The 24327-nt window shown below is 31.9% G+C and overlaps 1 protein-coding gene across 1 annotated transcript in view; it reads right to left on the minus strand.

Moving 5' to 3' along the window:
• LOC118205807 (uncharacterized) overlaps positions 1 to 24327 on the minus strand; it is a 425653-nt gene that overhangs the window by 93427 nt on the left and 307899 nt on the right. The window contains exons 32-36 of the mRNA XM_085825092.1: positions 20854 to 20927; positions 17882 to 17983; positions 7778 to 7948; positions 6189 to 6326; positions 2658 to 2736 (exon numbers count right to left, since the gene is read on the minus strand). Of these exons, the coding sequence (XP_085681218.1) occupies positions 2658 to 2736; positions 6189 to 6326; positions 7778 to 7948; positions 17882 to 17983; positions 20854 to 20927 (564 nt within the window). The remainder of the gene's footprint in view (positions 1 to 2657; positions 2737 to 6188; positions 6327 to 7777; positions 7949 to 17881; positions 17984 to 20853; positions 20928 to 24327) is intronic.

The following is a 24327-nucleotide window of genomic DNA, read 5'->3' on the forward strand; positions in this document are numbered from 1 at the left end:
AAAACAAGTCGCAGCCATTTCTTATCAGATTGATTGTTTCTTTCAATACTGGCATATAATCACATAGAAGTTTTACCAGATAGTTCAATTTTATGCCCTAAAGCCATTCGCGGTAATTAAGTCAATTAGGATGCAATCACATCGTTCACCCGAAGGCAAAAATATAGAACAGGCAAAGTCAAGGGTTAAATTTATAAATTCTTAGTAAGAATGCACTAGCGAAGAAAAGTACTATGGTTTTACATAATTTCTGAATAAGCTATTCGTAGACATTGAAATAATTTTTGTATTTAAACTTGTATTTTAAATTAAGATTTAAATTGAAATTAATGTAGATAATAACTGAGAGAATTAGATTTTTGTAGCGTAGTTTACATGAGATGAGGTCACGTGATATGAACCGGCGAATCAGGATGTTGAACCATGAAAGCATAGTAAATTCTTAAATTAATGCCTTTTTACAAATTTATTGCTTTACAAAATTTTAAATGATATTAAAATGTTTATGCCTTCAAAAAAAAAAAAAAAATTCTTACGACTAACATTTGTTCAAATTTTTTGTGCGTATGCTGTATGTTGTCGCCAACAAAGTCTGCTCGGCGAGATTTGCGCCGTCGAAAGGAAAAAGTACCTATTTTGTATTCTTACATATTGAAATTATTAATTTAATAAATACTCACACAGTTTGTCGAATGCAAGATTATAATGAGTTTACATATGCAGGAAAAAAAAAAAAAAAAATAGCTAAAAGCTTTATATTTGTACTGATCTTGAGTATGTACTTCTGAATTCTATGTACAGTTGTATTTGAATTTCTCTGTATCATACAAACTACAGTTAGTAAAATTTTAACTATGCATTCATTAGATAAAAATTCTACATCTTAACATACAAAATTTGTACAGACACATTTTGTACATACTTTCAAATGCAAATCATACACAAAGCTAAAAATGTAAACCAAGGCTGAATAATTTAACCATGTAAACCAAAAAATGTAAACTAAGGCTGAATAATTTAACCTTAATTAACTAAACAAATCACTTCTATTTTATAATTGCTTCTAATAATGTCCTCAAAAGCTTTGAATCTAAGCCAGTTGTTTGCAAAGGAAAATACTAATTAGTAAATTTGTTCTGAAAAAACATAATTTTGCTGATAAAGGTAAGGAATTTTTTAACTACTTATAGAGTAAAAACTATTTTATATTTATTCAATTTATTAAATTCTTCTACACTATCACTTTATGAAATTAGCATTTTTATTTGTCTGTCACATAATCTGTATGAGCTCAATAAGAATCATTAAGTGTTTTCTCCTCCAAAATGTGTTATTCAAAAGATATACAATTTTATCTTTTTGGAGATTGTAAAAATCATTGCATTTTGAGACAATTTAACATTAATTTTATTTTGAAATTTAAAAATTATGTTTAGCACTTAAATTTTCATAAAAGTTCAGAAATATACAGTTATTGTAGATATTCGTTAGGTGACAAAATTACTCATCCCATAAGTTGTAAAGAATTACTCAGGATAAAATTAACATACAATTACAGTGAGCCCTCTGGACCAAATCACTAGATGAATTTAGTCTTCTATGGAAGTGGTTATCTTAGAAAGGTGATGTTTAATACTTACTTATATTTTCGGAAATACTGGTCATCTTCAGATTGAATGTCTTGAGGAGAATTTTCTAAGAAAGAGTTCACTGTATTTTGGAAACTAAAATAGCTAACTAAACAAAAATAGAATTTGACAGCGAACCCACTATTTAAGATAACAGAAGGTTAGATCATTTCATACCATGTATTAATCATATAAAAGAATAAAAATTAATGGGTTTGTTTTACCCAACTCAAAGAATGGAAGGTTAACTAATTTTGTTCAGGGGAAACATTTGTCTAAAATCAAAACTTAAGGAGATAAAGATTTTAGCCAATTCTTTGAGCATGTGGAAACAAAGCCCCTGCACAATCTTATAATCTCAGTAAAGTTTTAGTGCTGAATACAGCTAGGGAGTAATATGAAAGGTTAAAAGGGCTTTTAATAAAATGCTAATCAAATATGAATGCTGTATCATTGAAAATAATCAATTCTCATACAGGTACTTATTATTTATGAATTTGGAATACTTAATTGTGTATTAATTTCAAGAAACAGTATAACCAGCAAAGCTGAGAGTTGAGAGTAAGCCTTAAATTACTTATCTTACATTTATAAATTCATTGTTATAATATTTTCCATAAATATAACAAAAGTGGAGTTGGTATACCAAATTAAAGAGTAATCAAGTCTTAAAATATAGGTCCAGTTTCTTCAACTCAGTTAAAAAAATTACTGCACTTATGTAATGCTTAGTTATAAAAGCTTATTGAAGTAACTTATTATCATAAAACATGGCCGTCTTTTGGTTTTGAAAATCATTATACAAGTTTACTGATGCACCCTCATTGTGGTAAAATATGACAGTCATCTAGCTTGGGAAAACTTTTAGAATGGCTTTTTGAATTTGGTTTGAAAGCAATAATATAAAACTTTTACTGTTAAACCCTACACATACTTGTAGCAAAAATTCTGTATTTAGCTGATTATGCAGAAGATTATAAAAAAAAATAATATATATATATATATATATATATATATATTTAAATTCACCTTTCCTAAATCTCTTTCAGTTTCATATCGACTGAATACAGCTGAAGCAAACACTTCAGCTTTGTGAATACCATGCCTCCTAGAAAGATAAGAAAAATTCATTAATAAAAAAGGAAAAATAATTTATTTTAATTAAAAAATTTAAAATTAACAACGTATTCTAACAAAAGAATATAAAAAACACCAATTAAAACTTGAAAGACAATTATTAAAACATTCTTTCAGTACACAGGAAAACTGTCAAAGCTAATACTGATACACATTAAAATTACATCAAATATAGCAATAATTGAGCTAAATACTATTTCTCAATTACCTAAATTCCTATAATATGTGCTCATAGAGGCTTGGCTTCAACACATTTGATTGCTTAGATAATTGGTACCGTTGGTACCCTGTGTAGATTAAATACACCATGTTTCAAAAAGAGTATACGTATTACAAAGTATTATTTTGTCCAAACTATCAATCACTGCACCTCTGCTCGGCTATTGGCTAAACGAATACGTAGTCTAGTTTATATTAATAGAGACTAGATATCAGTTGTCTTCTGTTTTGCGTGGTAATAGTCACATTTTTAAAATGGCTACTCCGCAGCAGAAACCATTTTGTGTTCTCGAGTTTGCAAAGTGCAATTCCGTGATTACAGTGCAAAGTTGTTTCAAGTTGAGGTATCAAAGTGATCCTCCGAATACTCACAGATGGTATCGACAGTTTGTAAATACAGGGTGTGTATGTAAAGGAAAGAGTCCTGGCTGCCCTCATGTTCCCGACAAAATTTTGCACAAATTCAAACTGCTTTCCAGCATAGTCCTTCAAAATCAACTCCTCGTGCCAGTTGGGAGTTACAACTGCCTACAGCAACAATTTGGCGTGTTTGGAGACGACAATTGGTTATGAAGCCGTACAAGTTACATTTGTTACAGGCTCTGCGCCCTGATGACAAGCGCAAACATGTGGTATTTTGTAACGAGATTATTGATGCTATTGACAATGATAACACTTTTGCACAACGCATTGTGTTCAGTGATGAAGCTACTTTTCATGTTAGTGGTCATATAAACAAACACAATGTTCGAATTTGGGGCCTACAGAACCCACATGCAGTCATTGAACATGTATGAGATTTGCCCCAAATCAATGTGTTTTGTGCAAAAGATAACATTTTTCAAAAAGACTGGGCATCCCCTCACTGGTGTCACCAAGTGCGTGATTATCTGAATGAAACTCTACTGAACCATTGGATTGGTCGTCAAAGAGCTTAGCATGTCTCAGCTGGCCTCCACGGTCACGGGATTTGACACCGTGTGACTTATTCCTGTGGGGTTTCATTAAACACATCCTTTATATACCACCACTCCCACAGAACTTGGAAGAGGTGAAGAACCGGATCCGTACTGTCATAACATCAGTGACGACGGACATGCTTGCTCGAGTATGGGAGGAATTTGAATATGGATGTGATATTGGTCATGTCGCTGATGGAGAACATATTGAACATCTGTAATCTGAACTTGAGAAGTTCATACATATGTTGTAAAGTTTCATATTCATATGTTATACAGTTTAATAAATATACGCATTTGAAATACTTTTCCATAAAAATCTTTTTTCCATAAAATACTTTTCCATAAAAAAAAAGAACTCTTTTTGAAGTTCTAGGAAAAAAACCCACAGGAAAAATGTTCACTGAATAGTGCTCACTGGTATAAACGCTCACAGGAAAAAAGCCCACACAGAAAAAAAAAAAAAAAAAAAAAAACCTCACATGGAAAATTGCTCACACAGAAAAAAGCTCATGTAAATAAGCCCACTGATAAATAAAATACGTATAAATATCCTTATATTAACCAATCAATAATTAATCCATCTCAACAACATAGACATACTTAATTTTTAAAAGAAAAATTATTTGATCATTTGAAAAAATATTGGACAAATGCTCACATAAATGTTTTCAGAGGCGGTATATAAATGAATGAAAACTACAGTAAAATTTTGCATGCACTATAATATTTTATACCACTGCTTAGCTACTTTAGCTTTCCACAAAAGATTGCGTATCGAAAAGTTACTATTTTTTCCCATGCAGATATTTTCTACTTGTTTGATTGTCGTTTGTGATGCTTTAATTCATACTCTGTTATGTTTATTAAAGTGATTTTGTTATATTGGCATTTCGCGTCCTTTCATTTATCAAAAAGAACTGTTACCATTCTAAATATTAAATATAATGGAATACAGTCTGGATTTCAAACTTATGTTATTAATGGTTTATCAGTTGGTATATTTTTTGGATTACGTCACTTTGTATGTGAATATATTTCTCAAAGAAAGATGATATTTTTGGTAGTAATTTGATAACCAAAGCCAAGCAGCTTTACACATAATTTCACATAATACAGTCAAAAGTCGTTAATTCGGACACCCATAATCCGGAATGATCTATAATCTGAACCTCAAAGCTAAAATCTTTCTGCGCATGTGCATAGGCATTTACGCGTGTGCGCAAGACCTTTACGACTGCGCATATGAGTCTGTGCAAGCGAAGAATACGTTTTCGCGTGCGCGTTTAATGTATAACGGACGGTTAAAATTATCTAATTATCTATTTCAGTTAATGTTGATTGCATTGTTCCTTAATCTTCGAATTGGATCCGGCTTATTATTTTTTGCAGACTGTAAGAGCAATTTTATAAAAGTAAGCTTGAACTTTTGATTATGTCAAATAGAATTTCCGATGCTGGAGCTCCCAAAGGATCTACAAAACGAAAGTATGTTTCGATGTCCATCAAACAAAAAGTGGTATTGCTACAAAAAATGGATACAGGCATATCCTTTGTTTATCTAACCATCCCGAAATCTGTTTATCAATTTCACGCTGCTCTGCGTGGGAAGGGGGGGGGCATCGCAGCGTGCAATGAACTGGAAGTTGATCTGTCAGCACAATTGTTATCTTCAGGGCAGATGTTTTTATTTTATTCAGCTTATAATTCCTTACTAAATGTAGTATTTCATCTCATTAGATAAAAGATTAACAGTCCCAAGAAACTCTGTCTTTGATATGATTTAAATCAAATTCCTCGTCATTATAAATATCACGAATACAAATCAAATAGTTTTCTGGTTGCAATTTTCTAATTTCGGCTATGCGTAATGTATGCTTTACGCATGCGCGCGTTGAAAGAAATGTTTAATAAAGTAAACAAATAGATATTAAGCTTCTTTTTTTGTAAATTTTGATACCCTTTAGATCATAATTGCTCATTATTTTATAAATTATGGTTTCATATTTTTAATTTTATAATTTCTGCATGCCATCTTACCAGATTTAAACTGATGATCTATAATCCGGAATCGCCGAAGTCCCGACGAGTCCGGATTAAAGACTTTTGACTGTAATCCTTTTCCCATTTCATACACATTTTTAATACATCTGAAATTATATATTTTCTAACAAAAATTATGATTTATAAAACTAGATATTTTCAGAAGTCAGTAACATTAAAACAGAATAATAGGCCTACTTACTTGACTATTTCAGTCCAGTTATTATATATCAGCTGGGTGACAAGAGCAAAACCTTTTGGATTTCCAGCTATATTTCGCAGTAGAGAAAAGTAGTGATGCTTGCGAATCAAGCTTTCATTTTTTGCAAATTCCACCAACCTGAAATATAGTACTTAATAATGCAAACTTATATTCATATCTGGATACTTCAGAAAGGTGTTTTCAGAAAATATGTATGCATCATTAATTGTTATTGTGAGTTAAATATTGTTAAAGCCTATTTCTTTTGTCTGGTTTTAAGTAATATATGTTCATAAAGCTTATTTTATTTTTCTTTAATTTATGATTAATTCATAAATTTAATGAAATTTAGGCTTTTTTTTATACTCTATTTTCTTTTCTTTTTAAAAGTATAGTATAAGTTTGAATTGCAAGCCAAAGTTTCAATTCAGAAGATCCAAAGATTTTAAAAGAATTTTTTAACAAAAAGTGTAATATAAAGTAATTAAAATTTTTATAACCTTTTATTAGATAAAAGATTAACAGTCCCAAGAATGCAAATATATTACCCCCTCCCCCCCAAAAGATTTAATCTTTTAATTACTTGAAAATGCATCAGAATTATCATACTACGAACTTGTTACATTATTCAATGAAAATAATCCTATCACATATCATAATTTCATTACCTACCAAACGTCACATTTTATACATACAGTTATGATCAAGAAGTAGCCCATTAAACAAATGAGATTATTATGTGATGATGACATATGCCTGATTTTCTAAATGTATCAATTGATTTCATCTAGTCTTTCTGTATTTTCTGTTTTTATTTCTATACATTTTATAATTTTCTTTTGCTTTAAAAAAAGTATTATTTTACAATATTACTTTAATTTCTTTTCTAAAGACAATAAAAACTTATACGTAAATTATCATCAGCAATTAGAATATGCTGTGATCGAAGTTCAATGCTATGCAATGCAGTTGAGTAAACCTTCCTCTCTTCCTCCCAAAAAAACCCTTTAGGGTGTAAATAGTTACTGAATCAAAATAATCAGAAAATTGGATGACAATGACCAGTTAAAACAATCCTTAATGCGAAAATATAAGTAAAACACTAATGATGTAATACATATGAATAAAAACTGTTTTCAAGGTTGTTTATCTAAAGTTAAAAAAGACATGCATATCACATTAGTTTAATAAATAATGCAGAAAATTTGAATTACACATGTAATTCAGAAACTGCTGTATTACAGACACACACTCTTTAAACCAAATTAGCTATCAATGGTGTTCGATTATTTTAATCAAGCTTTCAAATCTTTAGTTTTTTGTTTATCATCCAGGTAGTTGTCAGAATTCTACTATACTTTATTTTTTATAATAAGTCAAAAATTTTACATGATGACTCTATAAATACTTCTTATATAAAACAAACTAAATAATTAGTTACATTCTCATAAAAGGTTTCATTCACAGGAAGATTACATAAACCTATTTTGTAATATTTTTATATATGAATACTTTCGTTAAGTGCATCATATTCATTCTTTCACTTTTATTTAAAGAAAATATTTCATGACTTTGAAATGATTGTAAACCTTTCAAGCAAAGTTGCATTCCGGACAGTTGTTAAAGCATACTGCAGATTAAGTGCTTCATCTGGATCACTTTCTTGAAGGTATCTTTGCCAAACATAGTTCCATGAATCTTCATCATTTAAAACTTGCAATCCATATGTATAAACTAATACATCAATTTCTGGGCTAAGTCTGAAAAGACGAGAAAATTTAAAGAGCTGAACATAAACATTTTACACCATGTACTTTAATACATTATGATAGCAAATATAAAGAACTAAATTCAAAAATATGCAATTAAAATAGCCCATACAGATAAACAATAATTAAATTTCAAAATGGTCTTAGCACGAGCAAAATAGAAATCAGATTTTTCAGGCAGTGAAAATAGTATGTCTTTCTTAACAGATGTAAAGTTAACTTTTGTAAAATTTTTTTGGCCTATTAAATAACAGATGTATTTCTTAACAAATGTAAAGTATAAATACTTTACATCTATTATATAATACAGTATATAATCTCTTACATAATATATGGTATAAATATATATATTAGTACTTTGTGATGAAAAATTCCATTGCTTTCAACGATTTGCATTTGCATTTTCTGTAGCTGATCACATATAAATGTAACCTCAAGCAAAGCAATTATTCTTAATGCAAAAATTTTTATCGGAGTGTACTTATTACTTGAAGTAGTGGGGATAAAAGTTAATCAGATCTGTATCTTCAAATCTTTGAATAAGATTTACATTGCATTGTAAATTAATTAGCTCAGTTTATGGATTTTCTGGTATGTCATCCATGTTTGTTTTTAATGGTAAAGATAATAATGTAAAGTCAGACCTTCAAATAATTAAGATCTTGAAATCTTTGCAACAAATATATAATTAAAATATATTTGTGTGTCAAAATTGCTTTCGGGGCAGCATGCAGTCCACAAGTTTCAGACAACTGGCTTAAGAAATAGATTCAAAGCAATAGTTTTAATTAACAATTTTGTGGCAAACTATTGCATTCTCCAGAAATTTTACCATTTCTTCTATTGCTTCCAAATTCCACAAATGCATATTTCAAAATGGAGTCTAAGGTAACAAATATCAAGATTTATTTATAAAAACTTCTGGAATTTAAAATACAGCCAAAAAGAACACATATAAAAATGGCTATACTAATTATTAAAACTGAAGGGTTGTTACTTTCATGTCCACCTGAAGAATTGTTATACACATTGTTAGAATGTTTTACCCATTCTGAAATTTTGGAGAATTCTAGTAAAGTAAATGGCACTAGCATTTAAGTACTTAGTAGGTTAGGTTAATTGATTAAGGCAAAGCAACTCGAGGGCTACAGAGCTATGGGGAAGGATGCCTTGATGGAGAACTTTTTAAGAAAAATTGGCTCATAGCCAGGTTATGCATGGAGAAAACCATCAAAACTGCCATGATGCCAGCCCATATGCTTGCATTCGAATCTTGGTCAAACAACCAGAGTTCAGTTACTCTTCACTTAGTTTGTGTATCTGTAAGTACCTTGCAATTTAAGATTCAAAGTTTTGGTTTGGATTTTGAAACAGAATTATATCACAACACAATCTTTACATAATTTCTAGTTTAAGATACTATTAAACTTATTTGATTATGAAAAATAATCTAAATTTAAATTACAATTGGAAGAAATTGGAAATTTGCAAATATTGCGTTTTTAATGAAAGTTTCCCTCAAATATCATCTGTGCAAACATTGTTCCCGTTGGCATGTTTAATCATATTTTGTAAAACAGGTTTTGGCATTTGGGGGAAAAAAAAAAAAAAAAAAAAAAAACTTTCTTTAGAACAGTCTTGTGAAATTAAAAAAAATATATATATATATATATATTGTTATTATTAAGTACAAGGTGTCTGAAATGGAACAATAATGCTACCAGATTCAAACTATCATTTAATTCCAGATCTGTTGCAAAACGTCAGCTACAGAATGTCACCAAATCATGTATACAGCTTTAAGTTCTGATTTTGTATCACATGACACTGTGAAGGTTTGGTATTGAAAGTTAAAAAATAAGGACTATGACATTCAAGAAACAAAATGCTCTTGCTGGTATACTGATATTGATGAGGTCCGCCTCCGAGAACTCGTGGAAGAAGATCAGTATGCAACCACTCTAGAGCTTGCTAAGGAGTTAGACATTAGGCCATTTTAGTCAAGGTATGAGTCGCATAAACTTGATGTACAAGTTGAATTGCTGGGTGCCGCATGAGCTTACTCAAGCAGATAAGGACAGGTTTGTTCAGGCCTGCATTAATCTGCTCAAATATCAATGCAAGGACAAAATTCATCACTTGGAATGAAAAGTTAATTTACTTCAACAGTACAGGCTGAAAAGGGGGTTGGTCTACACCTGGTTGAGCCCATCAGCAGTGTCGCAAAGTGCAATTTGACTAACAAGAAGATCATGCTTTGTATCTGGTGGGACTGCCATGGTATTATCCCACAAAACGTATCTGGAAAAAGGTAAAACCCTCGATAATACAGAGTACAGCAAGATGCTAGTCTATATTAAAACTACTATCAAGGAAAAATGTCAAATTGAGTTCTGGCACAAAAAGATCATGTTTCATCAAGACAATGCAAGACTACATGTGTCTGCATTCACTGGTTGGACTCGAATGGGATGTTTTGCCACTCTGCTACATAGCCCAAATATTGCTCCTTCGGACTTCTACTTTTCTTCACACCTGCAGCTACTCATCTGGCGCTATCTTACATTCTGTGCAGGACGTCCGAAATGAGATTAATCTGTTTTTGCACACGCGGCCACCAAGTTTCTGGACCGAAGGCTTTGAAAAATACCAAAATGTTGCCAGAAAATCATAGATTTGGGTGGTGATTACTAAAGATACAGCTTTCATGTTTTTTTTTCCTAACTTTATTAAGAACTTTTTTTGGCAGAAAAATTTTCTTCTACAAAGTTTGGAAAAATAAGCTACTGTTGAATAAAGTTACAGATAAGCTACTACTGAATAATGTTTTTTTCTTTTAAAATAATTTTTCATAGTAGAGATAATTTTAGTTTTATTTTAAATGTCTTTGCAAAAATATGTAACTTGTCTTTCAAATTTTGGTGCTTTTTAAACATGCTCATTTAATACAGCATCACATTTCAACATGAATTCAAATTATTCAAGAAAGTTCACACAGGCTGGAATTCTCTGCTTCACTACTTGATTTTCCCTTAAAAAGTGATATCTTGTGCAGATTTTAGAGGCTTTCAGAATATGATACAGTCAAAAGTTGTTAATTCGGACACCCATAATCCGGACCTCAAAGCTAAAAACTTTCTGCGCATGCGCCGCGTTGACACATGCGCATAAGACAATTTACCACTGCGCATACGCGTGCGCGCAAGCACAGAATACGTTTTCGCGTGTGCGTTTTATGTATAACGGACAGTATAATCTAAAATTATCTAATTATCTATTTCAGTTAATGTTGATGATAGCGTTGTTCCTTAATCTTTGATTGGATCCGACTTATTATTTTTTGCAGACTGTAAGAGCAATTTTATAAAAGTTAACTTGAACTTTCGATTATGTCAAATAGAATTTCCGATTCTGGAGCTCCCAAAGGATCGTACAAAACGAAAGTATGTTTCGATGTCCATCAAACAAAAAGTGGCATTGCTGCAAAAAATGGATAAAGACATGAAGAATGTGACAGAGAGGTTAGTGAAAACGAAAAAATTTCGATTGACAAGTTAGTCGGTATTCTCGGCACAACAATTAACGGGACTTGAACAGCGGAACTTTGTAACTGAACAAGAAATTGTGTCTGTTTGTAGAATTAAAGAGAAAGTATTATCACATAAAACGAAGCAATTTAAAACAACTTACATTGAAAGAAATGTTTAATAAAGCAAACAAATAAATATTAAGCTTTTTTTTTTTTTTTTTTGTAAATTTTGATACCCTTTAGATTATAATTGTTCTTTATTTCATAAATTAAGGTTTCATATTTTTAATTTTAGAATTTCTGCATGCCATCTTACGAGATTTGAACTGATGATCTATAATCCGGAAAAATCGATAATCCGGAATCGCCGAAGTCCCGACGAGTCCGGATTAACGACTTTTGACTGTATATGAAAAATCAATCATGGTCACAGAACTAAACCTTCCATTTTTCAGTTGCTCTTTGGATGCACTAATCTCTGGAATATGAAAGCTTGTATAGTTAAAGTGCTACAGTTCTTTACATTCTTTTTGCCAGAAATATAATGGTAAAAAACACATTCTCTCTAAAACTAGCCTCTGTCTTTTTCAATTTGATCTTATGAAACTTAATCAATCAAATATGAGCTCCAACTCCCAAAAAACAATCAATTCCTTCCATTTACATACATTATCAAAGTCAAATTGTATGTGGGCTGAATGCACAATCTAAAAACAGCTCATCGGCCAAATTTTTTTTTAACAAAATATAAAATCTATTAAATGAAATGCAAATTACATTTACTAAATTTTATCAAAATAAACATGAAAAATAATAATTATATCACAGAGGAAAAAAATTCAAATTTATATTTATTTTCTACCTGAAATCTAAAGTTTGGTGCCTGCAAGATATGTTTGTTGGCTACACTTTGCAAATCAAATATACTGACAGCTAAATATTAAATTTTTAAACTGACATTCGTTTCAAATAATTCTAACATGTTTATTAATTAATCATTAAAGAACTTATTTTAATGTAAAATTAAACTAAAAACTAATCATTAAAAAGTTTTAAGTTTTCAGAGAAAATTTTCCAAGTGGGACCAAACTTGAGAATAAATAATGACAACCTCATTTATTTCTCTAATTTATTAATTTTTTTAAGCATATAAATAAAAATATAAATGTCTGCTTAGTTTTTGAGAGAAACTACTAGAAATTACATTTATCGTGGATTGCACATGCTCATTGGTGTCATTTGAGTTCTTGTCTTCTTAATTTTCAATTGTGAAGAAAACTGTTATCATATAAATGCATTCCCAAATGCAGTGATTATTCTTAGTTCAAAATTTTATAACTGGCCTTAGTTATTTTTTGGCAGAAGTATGGATAAGAGTTACTACAATTTGGATTTTCAAATAGTTAAGTTTATAGCATTTTATTTTCCAGCTATCGAAATGCGACACTACGAGGAACGAGGAACATTTTGAAACCGAAACCTACCAATCATGAATCAGAACTAGTTGCCATTCAGCATAAAAATATGAACTACTTGTTGCCATTCAGCATAAAAGAAATATAAATATGAATATTAACAAAATAAAAGTTAATTTTATAAAATAATTAAACACATGAACAAATATATGAAATAAAAAATAATTATTTCTCATGCAATACTTGGGCCACTACACATTTAATAAATATTTTTTTCCGTATTTAACATATTTACAAGATACTTTGATAGGCAGTGTTAAAGTATATTACATAAAGACAGAGAATAATAATAACATATACTTTAGTTTTCAGGTTTCCAGGCTGCAGCATAGTGTTTATATTTAGTTAGCTTTTATGCTTTGTAAAGATGCAGCATTTTAAAAATTCCAATAAAACTTATTTTTCTCTACTTTTTATTTATAGTTTTGCTTTAGGTTTAAAACACTTTCTATGCAAAAAAGAACTGTGCTGCTTTAATAGACAAAGAGCATCTGAGCCTTTTTACTTCCTTGTACGAAGTAAAAAGGACGTATTGTAATCGCGAAAAGTTTCAGGCAGCATATTTCAACGAAAATATCCATTTTGACCGCTATCGAATGCAATTTAACGATGTTTTTACGTGATATCTGTACGTAAGGACAAAATAAAATACTCTTTTCCTTCAAAAAAATTATAAAACTGCTTTAAAATGAATTCTGAAGAGAATTTTTCCTGGCGTCTGTACGAACGTATGTATGTAAGTGCGTACGTACGTATCTCGCATAACTCAAAAACGAGTAGCCTCAGAACGTTGAAATTTTGTATATAGGACTGCTATAACATGTAGATGTGCACCTCATATTTTGGTTGCAATCGGCCGCACCAAACGTATATTTATATATAAAAAATATATTTATATATATATCCACTCTATTACCCGGCTCTGTAATCTCAGTTTCTTTACTCTTATATGTTTGTAAATTGCACATTTTTTGCTTTAAAAATGATTGAATTATGTTGTTTTTATCTTCCGGTTAAGGATTTTATGCCTTTAGTAAATCTGTGTGCAATATTTTTAGAATTGTCAGCAATTTAAAAGTTGTTTAATTGCCGCTAAGCCTGTTTTTAATGGCGGCCATTGGTGTTTACATTTGAAACAGGAGACTAGTGGATTTGTTGGCAATCTAGAGAAACTAAGCTTTGCAACAACAAAGATAACGCATTCATTATTGGAATTAAATCATGCTTAAATCTTTCTGGAATTTTTTCGAGGAAATAAGCGTTTGAGATTTACTTCGTAATTTTTAATATAGATATTTTGAGTTTTTATGTATTTTTGCTTTCTCGCAAAGTGAGAACTGAATTAATTGAATGAGAAATACTCAATCGTCTGGGAAAAACTGTTTCTTTTTTGTTTTGTTTGCTTAATTTCTTTTATACATAATTCTAGCTTTATTATAGTACAGTCAAAAGTCGTTAATTCGGACACCCATAATCCGGAATGATCTATAATCCGGACCTCAAAGATACAAACTTTCTGCGCATGGGTAGCGTTGACTCATGCGCGTAAGACCTTTACGGCTGCGAATATGTGTGTGCGTGTGCACAAAATACGTTTACTAATGCGCGTTTGATGTATAACAGACGGTATAAGCTAAGCTAAAATTATCTAATTCAGTTAATGTTGCAGATTGCGTTGTTCCTTAATCTTCGAATTGGATCCGGCTTATTATTCTTTTGCAGACTGTTAGGAGCAATTTTATAAAAGTAAGCTTGAACTTTTGATTTTGTCAAATAGAATTTCTGATATATATTTACTAATATGTAAAGGATCTAGAAAGCGAAAGTATGTTTCGAAGTCCATTAAACAAAAAGTGGAATTGCTGCAAAAAATGGATAAAGGCATATCCTTTGTTTATCTAAACTTTGTTTATCTTTAACTCCGCGGCGTGCAATGAATTGGAAGTTGATCTGTCAGCACTATCCTTATCTTCAGGGCAGATGTTTTTATTTTATTTGGCTTATAATTCCTTACAAAATGCAGTATTTCATCTCGATGTACTCAGTATTTGATATGATTTAAATAAAATTCCTCGTCATTATAATTCACTTCCGATAGCGAAGAAAGTGACAGAGGTTATTGAAAACGAAAAAATTTCGATTGACAAATTAGTTGGTATTCTCGACACAGCAATTATAGGACTTGAACAGCGGAACTTTGTAACTGAACAAGAAATGATGTCTGTTTATAGAATTAAAGAGAATGTATTATCACATAAAAAACGAAGCAACTTAAACAACTTACATTGAAAGAAATGTTTAATAAAGTAAACAAATAAATATTAAGCTTTTTTTTGTAAATTTTGATACCCTTTAGATCATAATTGTTCTTTATTTCATAAATTATGGTTTCATATTTTTAATTTTATAATTTCTGCATGCCATCTTACCAGATTTAAGCTGATGATTTATAATCCGGAAAAATTGATAATTCGGAATCGCCGAAGTCCCGACAAGTCCGGATTAACGACTTTTGACTGTATTTGAAAAGAACATGTAGCAACGATTAGATAATTCTTTAAATGATATACATTTTGTGCATTCTGAGTTATAATATGAATGAAATATAATACTATTAAGTAAACCTAGCGCCAGAGTGTCGCTATGGTAAACAAAGTGAATTTTAAAGAATGCATCTATTCTATTGTGGTTTATGCGCTGTCGGCGAAGTAGGTTTAATTCAATCTAATAAGTTTAAATAAAATGCAAGAAAAAATGCGTATAATTTAATATTCCGTACAATGAAGTCATGTGGTGTACACATCAGATTTTTTTTTTTGTTAATAGCCTGCAGTAAGTTTGCCAATGAGACTAAAAATATACAGTGGTGGCCAAAATTGTGGACACTTTTGGAAATTTTTATGTTTTTGAACTTTGTATGCTTATAGAAAATGTTATGTTTCACAAAATGCAAACTTGTATATATCATTTTAAAGAGAATTTATTACTGAATTCAATACAAAACACAAAATTCAATTATTTGCAATACAAAAAAAGTTAAACGATAATAGTTATCGACATACATTAGATAGTCATGATTGCAGTGAGTTATCAGTACTTAGTAGGGTACCTTTTATTTTTGATTACAGCTTCACATCGATGTTTCATTGAGCTGACAAGAGTTTTAAGCTCTTCTTTCGTTATTACATGATGCCAGGAAACAGTTATAGCCTCAATTAGTTCCCTTTTATTTGATGGGCGCCTCATTCGGACAAGAGTTTTCAAACGGTGTCACAAATTTTCGATAGTATTGAGGTCAAGACTGTTTCTTGGCCATGACAACAGTTTAATGCTCTTTGTACGTAACCACTCTTTCGATATTTTGGCCGTGTGGCATGGAGCAAATCCCGCTGAAAAATAAATGAAGCATTGTTGGGAAAGAGATCTTTGATGGAAGGTAGAAGTTTTGGTTATAGAATAGTGTCAATGTATTTTCTGGCATTCAGTATCCCATCGATGACATGAAGGCGACCAATAGCATCTGCTGACATGCATGACCAAATCATAACACTAACTGGGTTCTTCACAGTTGCTTGAATGCAGTCAGCATGTAGCTCTTCTCCTATTCTACGTCTTATATATTTTCACCCATCACTACCGAATAACGATAGCTTAAGTTTCATCATTCCATATAACTTGTGACCACTGATCATCTAACCAATTAATGTGTTCCTTTGCCCACTGCAGTCTTTTTTTTCGTTGCTGAAAATTAAGATAAGGCCTTTTTTCGTGGAATTCTACCTCTCAGTCCAACATCTCTTAATCTTCTCCATAATTTTTTTTGAACTCACAGAAACACCAGCATCATTCAGATCACTTCTGATGGCCGCTGATGACATTTTTCTATCTTGGAGACATAGTCTTTTTATTCTTCTGTCATCAATAGATGTGGTGCACCTTTTTCGGCCTTTTCCTTCTTTGGTTTTTATTGAATTTGTCTCCTGATATCGTAAACAAAGTTTCGGACTCCAGATGTAGTCACTGAACCACCTACCTGTCTTGCAATTTCAACATAGGAAAGACCACTTTCTCGTAACACAATAATATTACATCTCTTTCTAGGTGTCCAATCTACTCTTTTACTTGATGTCATTGCTTCTTACTAAATATAAAAAATTTTTACAAAAATTCCTACTTGTAATTGCAGTGTATAAGAAACAGGACCTCCTTCTACAGAACAAAGCAAAATAATGAATTGTTTCAAGTGTAAACATGATGTCAGCTTCTACTGGCAGTTACTAACAATTGATTGGTTCTCAGAACAAGAACAGTGATTGGCCAGGAAAGCTAGACATTACAAACCACTTCATAACTGTGTTTTTTTATTTATATTAAAGTACATATAACTTTTTTGTATTGCAAATAATTGAATTTTGTGTTTTGTATGAAATTCAGTAATAAATTCTCTTTAAAATGATATACAATTTGCATTTTGCGAAACATAAAATTTTTTATAAGCATACAAAGTTCAAAAACATAAAAATTTCCAAAAGTGTCCACAATTTTGGCCACCACTGTAGACATGTACAATTCAACTTTCAGATTTTATCACATTGTTATTAATGTACAGAAATTGTGGAATTGGAATTTCAGTTATGTTAAAATTTAAAAAGAAGAAATATTGTTTCAACAATAACTTTAGCCTGTTTTTACTAACAAACTGTTTATGATGAAGGCCCTCTTATGTCTGGGCATCAAATGTTGAGAGGCCTTTAAACTGGCTCTGTTCACAGGTTATAGGTGTATAAATAAATAAGAGAAATAAAAAAAGCACATATTTTAAAAGTCAATAACATAAAATTATTCCATTTATATTTTTGCTTATAAAATAATTTATAATTATGAAAGAATATGCTCTCAAATAATGTATAAAAGTCTTACTCTGCACCTGCCATCCATTGTTTGAATAATTTTCCAGCATTTATTAAACATTCATAATTTCCATTCCCACAAGCTGCATGGATTAACACACGTCTTAGTTTCCTGTTGTAAAAGAAACACAGGTTAGGCTGAATCAAATAAATGAAACAGGGAGGGGAAAAAAAGGCATTGATAACAAAATGGTATATAATTTAAGAGTGAAAATATTTAATATTCTAAACATAAAATGGGTACATAACTTAGAGTCAGCTAATATTTGACAATTTTTTAAAAATGGGCTCTTTAATAATTTCTTATGAATGTAATTATTAAGAAATATAACAAATGATAATTTTTTATTAATTACTTTATAATACAATTTCAGTAATAAAAAATTACATTAAATTTACCTTTCAGCTAGATTTTAAAATATGGAGAGAAATGAGAGCCTGCACAATTAAAATTTCCTATTTCTTCAGCATATTACTTCCTGATTATTGTTATTTGACTGTTTTATTGTTTTCATTATGTCTAATGAGGAATTCGGCTATTAAAACTCATTATAACAACAGCAGTCAAATGAATAAATAAAAGAAAAGGAAAAAAGAAAGATAAGACCAAAAGAAAAAAAAATTGTTTTGAACTGTTTTATTAATTAAATATGATTATTAATATGAAAGCTTTGTGGTTCAGGATAATGAATACCTGTGAAAGACTTAAGAAAATCTGCATCTTTATGTTTACAAGGTAAGTTTAGTTTATAAATATGATAAGCATTTCACCTCTTCACTAATCAACAGGCTGTTGTTTATATTTTATTTTCACAATCTCTTTGGTGAGGTTAAAAACACCGCATTTATCTAATACTCTCATGGAAGTAATTTGTGGGACTGGCATCCTAAAAGTAAATTCAACAGTTAGCTTACAATACCTATTCTCAACAATCTGAATACTATTAGGGCAGAGGGCACAGATCCTACGATACGATCTTTGGTGTGGGTACGATAATACTGCATTTGGCTGCTGTTGGCGAGATTTCGACATTCTTGATAAAATTCTTCCGACGATATTGACGTAATCTACAATATTTCATTGATTATCCCCTTTTATTATTATTTTCAACATCCTATTCTTTACCTGTATATGAATAACCAAAAGCGTGGACAAATACGAAATTCAAAATGAGGGTACTATTCCGTTTTGAGGACCGTAAAATATCGCCAAACTATTCTTGATGCCAGTGGTGCCAAAAATAATTGCGGCAACCTTAACGCAAGAAAGGAAGTATAATAGTAGATAATTATTTAAATTTATTGTTTTAATTTAGATGAAAGGTTAATTTCATATAATACTTTTTTATTATTATAATTTATATAAAAAAAGGCTAAACATAACTGAATGGAAGCATAAGAGTAAATGACTATTTCAGATCATTATTATAATTTATACAAAAAAAGGCAAAATATAACTGAATGAGTTCCTGCATCGTTATTTCGCTACCGAGTTATCGCTAAAGCATAACTTCATTTCGTTGGTTGTTCAAACATAATTTTCTACAGTCAAAAGTCTTTAATCCGGACTCGTCGGGACTTCGGCGATTCCGGATTATAGATCACCAGTTTAAATCTGGTAAGATCGCATGCAGAAATTATAAAATTAAAAATATGAAACCGTAATTTAGGAAATAAAGAACAATTATGATTTAAAGGGTATCAAAAAAAAAAAAAAGCTTAATATTTATTTGTTTACTTTATTAAACATTTCTTTCAATGTAAGTTGTTTAAGTTGCTTCGTTTTATGTGATAATACTTTCTCTTTAATTCTATAAACACACATAATTTCTTGTTCAGTTACAAAGTTCCGCTGTTCAAGTCCTATAATTGCTGTGTCGAGAATACTGACTAATTTGTCAATCGAAATTTTTTCGTCTTCAATAACCTCTCTGTCACTTTCTTCACTATCGGAAGCGAATTATAATGACGAGGAATTTGATTTAAATCACATCAAAAACGGAGTACATCGAGATGAAATACTACATTTAGTAAGGAATTATAAGCCAAATAAAATAAAAACATCTGCCCTAAAGATAAGGATAGTGCTGACAGATCAACTTCCAATTCATTGCGCTCCGCGACGTTCCCTCCCCCCCCCTCCGCAGAGCAGCGTGAAATTGATAAACAGATTTCGGAATGGTTAGAGAAACGAAGGATATGCCTTTATCTATTTTTTGCAGCAATTCCACTTTTTGCTTGATGGACATCGAAATATACTTTCGCTTTGTAGATCCTTTGGGAGCTCCAGCATCGGAAATTCTATTTGATATAATAGAAAGTTCAAGCTTACTTTTATAAAATTGCTCTAACAGTCTGCAAAAAATAATAAGCCGGATCCAATCCGAAGATTAAGGAACAACGCAATCTGCAACAGTAAATGAAATACATAACTAGATAATTTTAGCTTAGCTTATACCGTCCGTTATACATTAAACGCGCATGCGCCCACGCACATGCGCTCTAAAATGGCCTCATCTCATTCCTAACTCATAAGAAAACTGAGTTTCCGTAGTTCTACATATCATATTCTTGGTATTTCTGAAAGGAATTATTTACTAAAGATGTGATGTTCCCTTGATTTTTCATTAACATTTATATTCCTAATACTTCACTTGACTCACAGCAAGCTCCCACTGCATTAATTTTTCAGATTTATAAAATAAAGAAACAGTTTTAACAGAAAAATAAACAAATGAAAATTAAAATAAGTGAGAAGGAGACATATCAGTCCATAAAGGTCCATCATAAAAAGTATAAATGATGAGTTTTAATTAAACGCTTTGAATTTTTCATTATTATAACTTCATTATACAAATAATCATTACTGCATTGATCAATGGAGGAATTACTTTATTTTTTATTAATTACTTAGGTTTTTATCAAAAATACGACTGCATTTTGATCTTAAATTCTTAATAAATAAATAAACCTTAATAATACCTTTCCGAATAATTTCCTGTATCATTCCATGTATACTTCCTTAACAGATCTTTGCTGAGGCTTCTAATATATTCCTGCAGAACAGAGAAATTTGAATAAAAGACAGCTTTGCTCTGATAAGTACAAACTTAAAATATGCTTTCAAATTACTGAAAAATTAATTAAAACTGATATCTACAGATTATTTAAATCGATGTGATGAAGTAATAAAAAATACTCTGTTTATTGCCATTATTCTCTTTATAATATTATATGAATTATTATTATATTAATATATTTATATTACACGAATACACAAGTACACCCTTTTTATTACGTAAATAGTCTTATTTATCATGACCATTTTCTTTTACTTTACATGAATATTCTTATTTACTATTATCATTTTCTATTCTAGTACATGAACACCGAAGTACATTAAAATTTTAATGCCAAACTACGTATATAGTAATTAATATCAGTTTACACCAGGATATTGATGATTCGTTTAATAATTTTTAAGGCAAAATTACTGAAAAAAGATCTTCAGCTAAATTAGATCTCCTTCAGTATCAGTTAGATATTTTTTTTTTTTTGACTTATCAAGCAAGCAGAGAACATTTTTATATATCTTATTTACTTACATATTTCTCCTCCTTAGATATTCCCCTAAGCATTTTTAACTTATAATTTAGAATCTTTTAACTGATTCTCATAATTTCTAACCCCTAAATTCAAGATATCAGCTTCCCGTAAGTATGCTATTTTCTAGAATCGTTCAAAGGTACTTTGACCCTTTCGTGACAGGTGACAGGTGACGGAAGACGGGGACGCCTGGTGTTTAACAGTGGTAAACAGGCATATGTCCCACGCCTTCCCATGTGTAGAAGCAGCAACTTTAAATTAATAAAAGTATTTACAGTGCAACAAGAGCAGATGAGTGATTGTGTTACATTGCAGTTCAGGTTACATTAGCATGTCATAAATAGTCAAGTGCAAGACATAAAGAGAAAGGGTCTTAAATTTAAAAAAAAAAAAAAAAAAAAAAAAAAAAAAAAAAAAAAAAAAAAAAACATTAATCACATAAACATAAGGCGTAATTAGATGCCAATACTCTTCACTCAATACATAAACTTAAGCATATTGCCAATGCACGATAGTGTTGTATATTGGGAATAGTGAGGTATCTAGAGATTCTATACTTACTACAGGGTGTACAGACAGTGAACAAAAGCTTAGTAAAAACATGATACTTGATAAAATACAGGACAAAATACATGATACAATACATGAGACACGGAATACATTGATAAAATACAAGAGACATGAAATACATTGATAAAATACATGAAACATGATGCAACTTTAGAAATAGTACACAACACTAAAAATGTGATATACAGAGCGGAATACGTATACAAAGGTATTAACAGAATACAAAACAGAAGATAGTGCATTAAAGATTTATGTACAATGGATATATACACAGAATACCCACACAGAATACCAAGCAGCAAGGCAGACATACTATCCGTATAGAGATAAGCTTTTGAGATTTTTCGGCTTATTAGATATTCAACAGCAGCTGTAATTGCTATCATTTCTGCCTGAAAGACGCTATTGCTGTCACCTAGGTGGCCTTTCCCATTATGTAATTCTTGGCTTTGCCAACAGTGCAGGAAAGCACTGCCAACGCCTTCAGCATGTTTAGAACCATCAGTGTAAAGTGTATGGTTGCTGATGTGCTGTATTTCCTTGTTGGGCTGTTGCATGATGTGGGTTTGGACCCCTAGTCCTTTATGCGCTGGATGTGTGTGCAGCGGTGTCTTGGGGTGCTCATAAAGTGCTGGACTGTAGAGAGTACCTGCGAAGGAGGCGTCTTTCCTCAAGTGAAGGACTCTCGTATATGTCGCCTCTAGCTCGGCCTGGATGTGTAGAGGGACTATACCTGCTAGAATAAGGGCGGAGCTCGTGGCTGTTGTGCAGTATGCCCTGCAGATGCTTATGACAAAAGGGCGTTGGAATGATGTTAACTGCTTGATTTTCCTCGTTGTCATCGGTTGAGCCCAGATTGCAGCTGCGTACAGCGCAATCTTTTCCACCACCGTGCTATAAAGCACTTTTTGAATGTGGGGATTTAGTCCCCAATTCCTTCCTTGAAATTTCCGTGTCATTCTGGCTATAGCGGAGGTTTTTGCTCTCTGTTGCTGCAAATGTGGCACCCATGTTAAGCCAGAGTCCCAGACCACTCCTAGATACTTATGTGTATCCATGAATTTAATGTTGCGGCCAAGTAATCGGATACAGGGACGACGTACAGGCCTCGTGCCCGGTCTTGGGATGAGGAGTGCAGAAGACTTGGTGATAGAAATCCTCAGCTTAAGGTCTTTGCATAGGCTTGCGAACTTGGCGCACGCTTCGCTGCCATTGGCTTCAATTTCGTCTCGTGTGCGACCTTTAACAAGGAGAGCCGCGTCATCAGCATATGCAATGATAGTTGTGTGATCAGGCTACGTTGCTTCGAGGATTTTGTTAAATGTCAGGTTCCAGAGCAAGGGACCTGCACAGGACCCTTGTGGGCAGCCTCTGATTTGGGTCTTAGTAACAACGCCATTATTGTTTGCCATAAGTAATTGGCTATCTGTGAGATAACTTTCAAAGACTTGGTAGATGTTCTCCGGGCATTGCGCCTCTCTGAGGGCCTGCTTGATGGCGGGCCACCAAAGGGTGTCGAAAGCGCTCTGGAGGTCTATTGAGATGAATGCAGTCTGAAGATTCTGTGAGCGATTAAGCTGGACTTCATCATATATTCGTTGAAGGGCATGTGTGGTTGAGCAACCTGAACGGAAGCCATATTGCTTGGGACTGAGGAAGTTGTTTTTGTGAATATGATACTTCAGCCTGTTAACTATGATCTTTTCATAGATCTTACCCAACGCTGAAAGGAGACAGATCGGACGAAAGGAGCAGGGGTCTATTGGGTTCTTATCTTTTTTGAGAAAAAGTACCACGTGTCCCTTCTTGAAAGCTTGTGGAAATACTCTGTGGTGCAGGAGTTTATTGAAGTAGAGGCGAAAGAAGGTGGGCCGTGCTCGGAAGGCGACCTTTAAGATTGCATAATCAAGTCCGTCCGGACCCGGTGCCTTCTTCAGTGGTAGATGCCGGAAGATGTGAGTGATTTCCTGCATTGTAATGACATCTTCTGGCGTTCTTGGGATCTCTGTGGAGTTTCTCAAAAGTCGCTGGGCCGTCGTGTCATCCTGTTCTGGATCCGCTGGGAAGATTGCATCAAGCAGTGCTGTGGCCGTGGACCCTGCTAAGTCAATTGTTTGTGGTAGATTCCCTGGCTGCACTGGCACTTGTGCCGGCTGGAAGATTTTCTGCGTGGCCAGTTTATGCAGGATTCCGTAAGGATTGCTATTGCTGGTACAAAAATTGCGCCAGCTGTTGATTTTAGCTTCTAGAATTGCTTTTTTATAAGTAGCCCGTGCTTGT

Source organism: Stegodyphus dumicola, chromosome 1, assembly GCF_044657685.1.
Source record: "Stegodyphus dumicola isolate Sdum_Otavi_A_Nest chromosome 1, ASM4465768v1".
In the NCBI taxonomy this organism is placed as follows: Eukaryota; Metazoa; Arthropoda; class Arachnida; order Araneae; family Eresidae; genus Stegodyphus; species Stegodyphus dumicola.